At 41.8% G+C, this 10,751-nt stretch overlaps 1 protein-coding gene across 3 annotated transcripts in view; it reads left to right on the top strand.

The window, feature by feature from the left end:
* Window positions 1-1,158: 1,158 nt before the first annotated feature.
* Window positions 1,159-10,751, top strand: part of LOC118786535 (kinase D-interacting substrate of 220 kDa B-like) — a 52,760-nt gene continuing 43,167 nt past the window's right edge. For all 3 annotated transcript variants that reach the window (XM_036541635.1, XM_036541634.1, XM_036541633.1), the window contains exons 1-5: window positions 1,159-1,321; window positions 5,688-5,840; window positions 6,928-7,026; window positions 8,392-8,490; window positions 10,544-10,642. In XM_036541635.1, coding sequence (XP_036397528.1) covers window positions 5,709-5,840; window positions 6,928-7,026; window positions 8,392-8,490; window positions 10,544-10,642 — 429 coding nt within the window. In that variant the 5' untranslated portion in view covers window positions 1,159-1,321; window positions 5,688-5,708. The remainder of the gene's footprint in view (window positions 1,322-5,687; window positions 5,841-6,927; window positions 7,027-8,391; window positions 8,491-10,543; window positions 10,643-10,751) is intronic.

Genomic DNA, 10,751 nt, shown 5'->3' with positions numbered 1-10,751 from the left:
GATTTCCTCTCCTAAATTGAGGATAAAGCACATTGCAGTTAGACTGAGTCTGCCATGACTTGTTCACTTTAGGTAATAATGCCTATGCCATTATCCTTGCACCAAGGAACTAAATAATAAGACAAATAAATTCTTCCCTACCAGCATCTTCACAGGCAATGTTATAGGTTAACTTAGTAGAAAATACGCTAGGCCAACATGTTTTCTAGCTATGGTCTAATCTTTCTCCCTCAGAAATGTATCTTGTCTCTAGCTTGTCTGTGATTTAAGGGATACATTCTTGAGGAAATACAGGCAAAACCCATTGTGGCACAGCAGCCTCCCCCACAGTGTGCAATAGCAATAGCTATGAAATCATACAGCAAACTACACAGAGGAAATTAAACAAAAATTATGATATTCTTTCTACACTCTCTGACTACATACCATCTTTATAAGCTTTGGGTGTGATAAAGGAACAATACCGGTGGTGTTCTCCAGCGTATCTGGCATGTACAGTAGCCTGCTGAAATCGCCTCTGTCTGTAGAGTGCTAAAAGGCACGTCTAGTGAGAAGCACGTATTAGGCTGTTCTGTGCTAACGCCGGTCATAATGAATTGCACCGCTCATTAGCTCTGAGTGTTTTGCAAGATAAGATAAAGGTTTAAAACCCCCCACCCAGTGATGTCATTACATATGGTCGTGTTGCGATTAGTGTATTTTATGGATCAGTATCTATCACTGTTTTTAAATAGCTCTATGCATCTATGCATCAAGTGCTATTTAATGTACTGAAACTTTATCTTGGGTAATTAGTATTTTATGAAAAGTTTTCCTCTAAAGCTATTGTCTCCGTTTGAAAAAAATCAGTAATGTGGCAATTCTGGAATATACATTTGTATATCTAACGTGGCTAATTAAATATGCTCTTATCACGATTTCACAAATAAACGGAAAATAAAACATCAACCTGAGCTAGTCATTGTGCGTACACGTTAGTCTTGTTTAAAGCTAGCTAAAAGAGTACCCTACCACTTTAATAAAAAATGATGCACAACTTTGTCACTTTAAACATTTGCTAAACCGTGACACGGATCTCATCAAAAACAACTACTGTAACGTTAACTACGTCTCCTTACCAGCTATCTACGTCACACATCCAGCTACAGTAGGCGGAGAACCAAGCAAAATCTAACAAACTAGCTAACGTTAGCTAACCCCTTCCAAAATGGCAGTTTTCAAAGTAGGGGAACGGTCATAATTGTGGAAATAACATTAGAAGAAACAGCAAACGCGTCATCGTGTGGCAAATTCTTTAATTCTTTTAACATTCTTTAAAAAGGTATGTAAACCTTGCCATTTTTGCTGTGTCGTACTTGTTTAGATAGCTCTTGCTAAATTAGCTAAGTAGGGAAGTAGAGCAAGGAGTAGCCAATGGCTGGTTTACTTAACACAGTTTTGACGGAAGCATGGTTGCTAGTTAACGAGCTCTAGCTCGGTAGCTATATGGATGACACACTCACCAGACACGGAGAACAAGGTAGGAAGCTAAACCAGTTATCTTACAAGAAGTGATAACAACTCGGACTGGACTGAATTCAACACGCGTGGGGATTGAGAAACCTGTTGTGCAAACTGGAAGTTTATATTCTGTCACGCTGTTATTATATGCTAAAGAGATTTCCGAAATATGACAGCCTGTCATATTTTGATTATTAACTTTAAATAAAACTACAAAAATCATGCGTTTAGAGTTACGTTAGCCAACTGATTTGAAGTGCATCCACAGCCAAAACTGATGCGTGGGGTTTAACGGTCAGTTGTTTGAAACATCAGATTTTTTTTTTTTTAACCAGAAATCGCCAAGTGGACCTGATCCTTAAACTTTTTATCAGTTTTTATGCATTCTGTTAGCTGGCTACCTAGATGTCAATAACACTCTTTGACCTGCTCCTTTGCGCTCTCACGCCACGGGACTTTAACTAGGATCATGTTGTGACAAACACACACCATGGAAATTAGTCTTCATCAGATTCACACCCGCATGACTGTCCAGAAAAAGCAGACGTTTATATTTAGATGTCGCGTCCATTCTAAAATTATAAGGGCCAACGTCTGTTTCAGGACTACTTTGTAAGCCTGCGTTTTATGATTACAGAGACTGTAAGCCTCTCCCCGCTTTTGAAACTGTTATCATAACTGTGTGTTTAGCTAAAATGGTTGGCCAGATCTACCTAGCTACAGGCTGACAGAACAACTAATAGGGCCTAGATTAGGTATCTTCCTGGTTGATGGCATAGATATCATTATTGTAGATGTGGAAATAGGCAGGTGGTGTGTTGCACAGCAACACCATCAGTCCTTTATGTATGCTCTCTAGATGTGTCTATCGGGAGGAAATGGTGATAATAATGGTAATAATAATGTTAACGTTACCTCTGTATGATTTTATCTGTTCCCGTTTTAGATTAAGGTTATGGACCATTCGGTGTATATGATAAGGCCAGGCAAAGGGCGTGTGCTTTTATCATGACCTGTTTTTGTTCGTTGGAGAGGTTGGGCGTAGAGCATCTCATGCATAATTTATAAAGTCGGGATGTTAAGTGCGTTGATAGAAGGCTGCCTTGCTTGTTGATACTCAGTGCTCGTAACGCTATTCTATTTAAAGAGGAGCCACAACACATAGAAATTGCTTTGAAAGTAAGTATCTGGATTCTGTGTTCGGTGTTTTAACGTGGTGTCTTTGTGTGAGGTGAATTCAGCCTACTGGAAACTAGTAGGCAGTTCCTTTTAATACCCCCTCCGTTGTCACTTATTTGACATCTGTCTGTGTTTTCAAATTATTTTTTTTGTGTGTGTTTCAAGCCCCCCCGAATAAATTGTGTATGGAGAAATTCCCTCCGTTCCCGTTGCGTTTTGTATTCATTGTCCACACTTTGGTGCATGACAGTTACATCGCTTTGAAACAGAGAAGGAAGGGTGTGTCCGGTGAACACAGCGGTGAATGGACGAATGATATGTTTGTTCTTATACTTGAGTGAATGTCGAAATCGGAAAATGAAGATTATGATCGGCCATGGAATTTTAAAAGGTTTTGCTTTTGCTTTTTTCTTGCTTTGGTTATAAGAAGACAACTTCAAGCTTTTTTATTAGATAGCCAGGTATAGCTACTGAGGTGCAATTTATCAGATGTATTTATTACGAAATCTCATGTTTTAAAGTTTGAAGCAACTTTTCTGCCGTCCTAAGATGCTCTATCTACGATTTCATGAAATAAATTTGTGTGATGTCACAGTTTATGCACTATCACTTCAGTGTTGACTATGAAGATTGTCTTGAAAGGACCAGTTAGTTGGTTTGTCCGAACGTGGTGTGTATTTAATTTTTAAAAGAAATTACGCAGTTTAACCACCCCTTTGTTGTGTATCAGATTATTTATCGTTGATGTAAGTTGTTGTTAGTTGTTCGTGGTCGAATAGACTAAAATAACTGGTGCTATATACAAAATATTGCATAAATGCTCATTTGCATCTTTTCTTTGGTAATGGTATTGTGGTGATGGTATTGTGCAGGTGTCCCTCATAGTCTCAAAGTATGATGCGAAAGAATGAACAGGAGTTTTCCTGCCGTTGGATCACACTGTCGAGTGCCCCAGTGTTGTAGCTCATTTTGCATACAAAAATCTAAGGGATTGTTGTCTTTCAGTGTTTGGATACCAAGTGTGATATTTTATACTTCATTTAAAAGTAATAATAGTAAAATAAATAAATAAATGAAAAAATGTTTTTCACTGTGACCTGCTCATACAAAAGTGAAAAATTGACCTGTTAAGAAATCCCCCTCCTGTATGTATATGTGTGGATGTGTATATGGCTGTGGGGTGGTTTCAAAAAAAAAAAAATGAACAACCGAAAATCATTTAAGTGGATCATGATAGACTGTAGAACAATCAAGGCAGAACATGCTATATATTATTCTTTAAGTGTGGGTTTTGGTAAATGGAATGATATGTTGTATCAGTTGTTCATAAATGCGTTTGGTTGCCTCTTTGATGTGGTTTGAGGCAGCGTTGTCCAGCATCGGAACACAATAATTAATATAATTCAGACTTTATTGCCAGGGCTTTGTCCTCTTCTCTTATGAGTCACATTCTTCAGCCATAATTATATACAGCATGGAAAGCACTCGGGAAATCAATGCTTTCCTTAACATAATCACATGCACAGGATGTCATGACCTCGGCATCATCCTCTGTCTGTGAAGTACCAGGAGTGTTTTCACCAGAGCCGTGTTTTCACATGTCTACTCTGCCCCCTGCTGGTAATTCTGACTAAGGAGTCTCAAGATCTCATAACACAGTCAAATGTAAACCTACTGTGTCCTTATATCACCCCACACATGCTTATTATATTTTGCACTTAAAAAAATCACTGTAAACCATAATTAATGAAATTGTCAGAATTATACAGCACTAAGAGCCATCAATTACAGCCAACAGAAGCTCCTTAACGTGTTTTGGAGAAACTCCACATCCTCTCAGATCAGTTTAGAGATTTACTGTAAACTGCCATTATGTGCATTGCTGTGTCTTAAAGAAACTGGCACTTAAGCAGCATGTGTTCAACTCACAGCACTACACAAAAGCAACCAGGTATGGTAAAGTAATCTTTCTGAGGAGAGGAGGGATTATCGAAAGAGGCGGGCAGATGTATGACAATGTAAGACTTTGGACAGAATTTTGTTTTATGAATGGCGAATCTTCCTCTGTCCTCTGTCACCTCATGTAAGCTGTGGAAAATGTCTCACCTCACTAGTATATGGGTGTACCTTGATTTAAATATACAGCTGACGTGTAATGTATAAATAGCAAGCATACGTGTAACATTTTCTGGGAGCTATCGTAATTTCCGCATGTGTCGTATTCTGACATTTTTAGGCAGTTAACACAGTTTATAAATTATTCAGAAGGCTTATCTGTACACCACCACATGAGGGTGAGGGCTGATGTTGCCGCATGACTGAGCCTGTGTGGTTGTCAACAGCACAGTCCCCTTGCAGTCCGTGGCTGTCTTACGAGCTGATTTGTTGCTACGGCTTCGCTGTGGCAAAGGTGACCGCCGTTCATCCAAACCTGCGGTCGTAATCCGGCGCCCAAACGTCAAAGGGGATGACTGTAACTTAAATAATGGGCCTTGAGCAAAGTCTGGAGGTCCGTAAATCCAATTAAAAGAGCTGCGCTCTGGCGGGAAACACAGCTGCCAAGAGCACTGCAGCTCATCATTATCGGTGGCCGCCTGCGTTAGCCGCTGCCGCTCGGAACAGACCCGGACATCTGTCCGCCGTTATCTCCATTCAGCTGCCTGTCTTTTAAACAAGGCCTATCCTGTATCTTTTCCCTGAAAGTCCGCTGTCCTTGTTTTGAACGAAGAGGGCCGAACTTTCAGAAACTCAGCTTTATTTCATAATCACCCTCACGTGCCTTGTTAGGATTTCCAGATCAGAACACTGTGCATTTACCCAGGACCATTAAGCTAAAAAAAAAGACTGGAGAGGAGGTTCAAGCATCTCCACTTGTAAATAAACAAGTTACACACATTATAATCCCTAAATAAACGTACCATACAGTGACAGGAGAGTTCCCATTGGTCCGTGAGTGGAGGGCAGGGTGATGGCCGACTGGTTTAGTTGCTATGTTCCTTGTCCTGCAGCGGTGGCTTTGAGCAGTCGCCATGGACACCACCACCTCCCTGAAGATGACCGCTCTGGCCACTCAGAGCCTCTTTGGCTGCGTGGAGGAGGAGAACCTGCCCGCCCTCAGGGCCCACCTGGACAAGTTCAAAGAGGTGGATGGCCGCAGTGAGGTGAGTGTCCTACCAACACTGTAGCTCCTTGCAGTGAAGGCTGTGTCCCGTCATTAACAGAACTGAAAGCCCGTTCTTATTTGTTTTGGGCCCAGGTACTGCCTTAGAGTGGTGTTTCCCAGCCTGGTTTGCATATACCTGTACTTTGGCTGGGCTTTCATTTGACTGGGTTTAGTCAAGCTGTGGACCTAACTCTGGCCTGTGTATTGATATCTTGAAATTTACTTGCTCTTTGAGAGTAGTTCATTTTTGACAGCATTTTATGCTTATACAGGTACAGGTACAACTTGTTTTTGTGGAAACGTTTTTGTTAGTGGGTGGCCCTTTTCAGCAGAATGGGCAAACAAATTAGCATAACTTTATCACTATTAGCTGTGAAATTGCTTGGGGGAAGACTTGAAACAATTCTGCCGTGAATTAAACAATTAAATAAGTCATTGAAGACCTGTTTCATCAGATCCTCATTACAAATAAGATAAAGAAACAGCTTTGCCTGTGTCTTTTTGTTTGCACAAACACTCTTTGAGCAGCATGTTTCTATCATAACGGACTTTAAGCTCGAGGTGATAATGCCCAAAAGATATGAAACACAGTCCAGTGTTCGATTAATGGTTCAATCAGACTCAGTCAACAAAAAGGTCAGTCAAGGAGCAGAACCCCACACACACACACGCACACACACACACACACACAGAGGGACTTCAGCACCGGGACTGGCAAGCATCACTTCTGCTGAACATGTCATCTTGTGAAAGAAACAAAAAGGTTACCACTTGCCTGAATTTATTACTTGTAAAAATAGGGATGCAGTTCAGTTTGATTTAATCTGACCTTGACGGTAAGAGGTCTGTTCAATCAAATCGCAAAGGGCTTTGCTTTAAACCATAAATAACATAACATAAATTGTGTTACTTTTTACAATTATTCTAAAGCAATTTTTTGTTGATTGTGAACTCTTCAACACTGTGCTGAATTCTTTATTCAGAGTTAAGGACTGGGTATGTTGCTGGGTTGAATGTGGGGCCTGTATGTTTTTGTTCTGGATTGTGTATTTGAGAGACATAAATGTAACTTCCTGTCCCCACAGAGCGGCCAGACAGCCCTGATGCTGGCTGCGGAGCAGGGCAGCGTGGAGATCGTCCAGGAGCTCATCAGGAGGGGAGCCAACGTCAACCTGGATGACGTTGTACGTACAGAAACCCTCATCACCGTTTCACTCCCTCAAAGTTCCTACTCTGTTGCAGTTACTTCCTCCTCCACTAGGTGGAGCAGAGGTTATGTGTTCCGTCTGTACAGAATAACTCAAACAGTTGTGAATTTGGATGAAATTTTGGTGAACTGATTGGGGCATTGAAGGAGAATTGTACAGATTATAAAGCACAGCTATGACTTGCACATGTGACGGAAGAAGCGTTCACTGTATCATGCGCCTCTCTGTGTGGCTTGATCAGATAGAGCAGCCCAGAGTTTCCATTTCAGAAAGCTCACATGACTCTGTGTTTTGGGCTGTAGTGCACAATTATACATATACATTTCAGATACACGTGAAAGGGAATCCAGTAAGGTTTATCTTGTGAAACGCTCTTGATGCAGACTCAGTCTAAAGCAGTTACGTATGGAACACACTTACACTATATAAGTGGCTGATGCATGTTGGAACTTGGTCAGCTGTGTCCTGTACGCACCATTTCTCATTCCACTTGGTGCATTTTGTTCTCTTTCTTTGTAAATTGCTCTGGATGAGAGAATCTGCTAAATAATGTAAAATGTAAATTTAACGCAGATGTTTGAAACTACATTTTTCCATTGTGCCTTGTGGTCAAAGGCTCTTTGTCCGTTGCTTATTGATGGACATTATGTTAGAATATGAAAAATTAATTATGCATTACCCTCCCATGGCCATCTTAGGGAAAAATCACGGATGAACCATCAAACTGGTTTGCAGTTGATACGGCCAAGTACACACTTTCCTCTTTGTTTCATTTTGACATGCCCTCTGACTTTTTTGCATGAAAATTCCAATTCAGTTCAATTTTCCAATCCACGTCCCGGTTTAGCTGTGAGGTAAACTGCTGGTAAAGTATAAGAGATTACGCTTCCCTGCCGCTGGCGCAGTGGTGGCTAAATTTGACTGAAGGCCGGGAAGTGCCAGCTTGCTGAATTCGTCACTCCTGACGATAAACACTGAGCTCAGTAATAAGCACCCAGAGAAAACAAAACATGCCTGTATTTGAGTAAATGACAGGGTGTGTTTGCTGTCAGTGTAGTCACACACGCGCGCGCGCACACACACACACACACACACACACACACACACACCTTCACCTTCTCGCTGCACTTGACCGGTTAGGTCAGAAAAGACCCAGACCTCCTTCGCTTCACACCAACCCGAATCTGCGCCCTCTCTCTCTGTCTCACCTGCACCCGTATCCATGAGCACCTGGTATGACCAGCTGGTAGGTGCAGCAAATCCGATTGGAGTTTCCCGTGGTGGCATTGTTCTCAGACCGGCGTATCCACGGTGACCTCCCGCCCTCTGTTTCGCCCACAGGACTGCTGGACGGCGCTGATCTCCGCGGCCAAGGAAGGGTATGTGGAGGTGGTGAAGGAGCTGCTGGCCAACAATGCCAACGTGGAGCACAGAGATATGGTGAGAGAGCAGCAAGGCTGGCAGGAGGGGGTTTCCCCCAGCAGACCTCTTCTGCATCCATTCTGCGATACCCTTTGTCTTTATAACGCTCTGGAAATCCACAGACAAGACTGTAACTGAACTCCTCAGTGGCTTCATAAAGGCTCTGATAGTTGAATTGTTGACCTGCTGTTGGCAGTATGCTTCCTCTCCTCTGTTCTGTAAGTTGTTTGATTCAGGACTACCTTAACTTCAGGATGTCCTTAAACATATCTCAGAAACGCTGTCCGAAAAGCATAGTGGATTGCACACATTTGCAGTTGTTTTTTTGCAAATGTTTTCCAGGACTTTGCCTGCTGGGTGTGAATGTTTATTATATAATATTTTTTATGCATAAATCCCTCTTATTGAGAAATAGAAATTTCATCCATTTGGAAAATTGCTGTACATTAGTTTGGTGAAATAATTCCAAACTAAATTTAAAGTATGAAGATTAATTATACTGAAGACACCAGTATATAAAAGAGCGGCACTTCCATATATGTAATTAAATACTTGTTTTTTAGGCAATGTAGTCAAATAGAAAAAGATTTTTTGTAAATTCACTTATAAATGTTATGATGTATTTTATCATTTTACAATTTTGTAGGTCACTACAGAAAAAATAAAAATAAATAAATGAGTGAATAGTAAAGTAAAACACACAAATAAACTAAGTGTAATTTGACTTCCAATATTTGACAACATATAAAGATGTATTGCTTGTTCATTAGGATGGCAGTAGTTCAGGGCATATGTTGTTAATATGTCTGGCCCTTTGGAGCGCCTTATTAAAAACAGCTCTTGCTGAGTCAGTCTCTCACAGTGGGATTTGAAACTGTCTGACGTGATTAAACCATTCTGGTGCCAGCAAGTCTGCAGGATGGCTATAATAACAACGTTAGGGCAACGTTTGCCAGCCTACAGCCCAGGCGGCGTGTTTAAGGGCTTCTGTGCATTAGTCACCACCGGCCGCCTGCAGTCAGCACCTAAAAACGGTAGCGTTGCTCACATGCAGGGGGAACATGCGATGCAGAAAAGTTGCAGCAGAAAGGAAGCCGCTCTGGAATCACGCTGGAAGGTTGGTGTGAAAAACATCACTCTGTGTTACTGAATACTTTCAGATTCAGTAAATCAGAGTGGTGTTTTTCCCTGCTCCGTATCCAATGCCAGCTCCTGAACTCAGCCAAATCAAGGCTGTTAAGCCAACACTGCAGTTCGAACCACAAATGACATTCACCCCGTGATTAACTGAAGATTAAAATGAGCTACTTGCCTGTTTCATCGGTAATCCTGTTGAAGCAAAATAAAGCAGTGGTGCATTCACTCGGGTGTTTGCTTAGTGGTCTTGATGTGTACAGCATAATACTCATAAACTTTGCTCTACCCTGGGTTTTCCCAAACACAGAATCGCAGCCCAGTGTTGGGTTGTCAGATGTCAGTCGCTGTTATGTAAAATTCAGCAGTAAATAAAATAACAGTGCATTATTTGTAGACTGATGGTGTTGACAGTCGCTGGCTGTGTGGGTTGACCAGGTCATAATAAAATAAGTTTGAAAATCTACTCCACACAACACCGCAATTGCCATTGCTCTAGGGCCCTGTAATGACCGAACAACTAGCTGCAAAATATGGCCATTCTGTGTTTTTTCTCTTGACTGCACACCTGTCAGTTTTCCTCTTTAGAGGACCGGTACACACATGAAACCCTGTTTCGTCACTTTTTCGGTTTAAAAGAGTCATAATCTTTCAGATGCCACACCTCAGAATGTCTTTGTGTCATGCTAAGTGGTTTCTGCCAGCTAGCTGCTTTAAATCTGTAAATGGAAGTGGTTATTTCAAACTGGACCACAAAGTAGTGATTAAAGCGTTGGTCTGGGTCCCAGTGTTGGACTGGTCTGAGCCAGTCCAGAAGCGCTTGAGCTGCATGTGAACCACTTGAGCCAGGGCTTTGGAGTGTTTTGTGGTGTCGGTATAAAAGAGCCTTTGTGTGGGTTTAAACTAAGGTGTGTGTGTGTGTGTGTCCTCTGTGCAGGGTGGTTGGAGCGCCCTCATGTGGTCAGCGTACAAAGGACGTGTGGAAGTGGCCAGGCTGCTGTTGGAGAAGGGAGCCAATCCCAACATCACCGGACAGGTATGTGGAATCGCCCACCTGCAGCCACTCACGGGAGGCTGAAAACATGGCTAATTCTGAGAGGGAGAGGTTTCACGGGTGATGGGTGGAGTTGCATTCTAAAGGCGGC

The sequence above is a fragment of the Megalops cyprinoides genome, chromosome 12 (genome assembly GCF_013368585.1).
Source record: "Megalops cyprinoides isolate fMegCyp1 chromosome 12, fMegCyp1.pri, whole genome shotgun sequence".
Classification (NCBI taxonomy): Eukaryota; Metazoa; Chordata; class Actinopteri; order Elopiformes; family Megalopidae; genus Megalops; species Megalops cyprinoides.
Note: the sequence above shows the minus strand (reverse complement) of the source record. Positions and strands in the feature narration are given on the sequence as shown.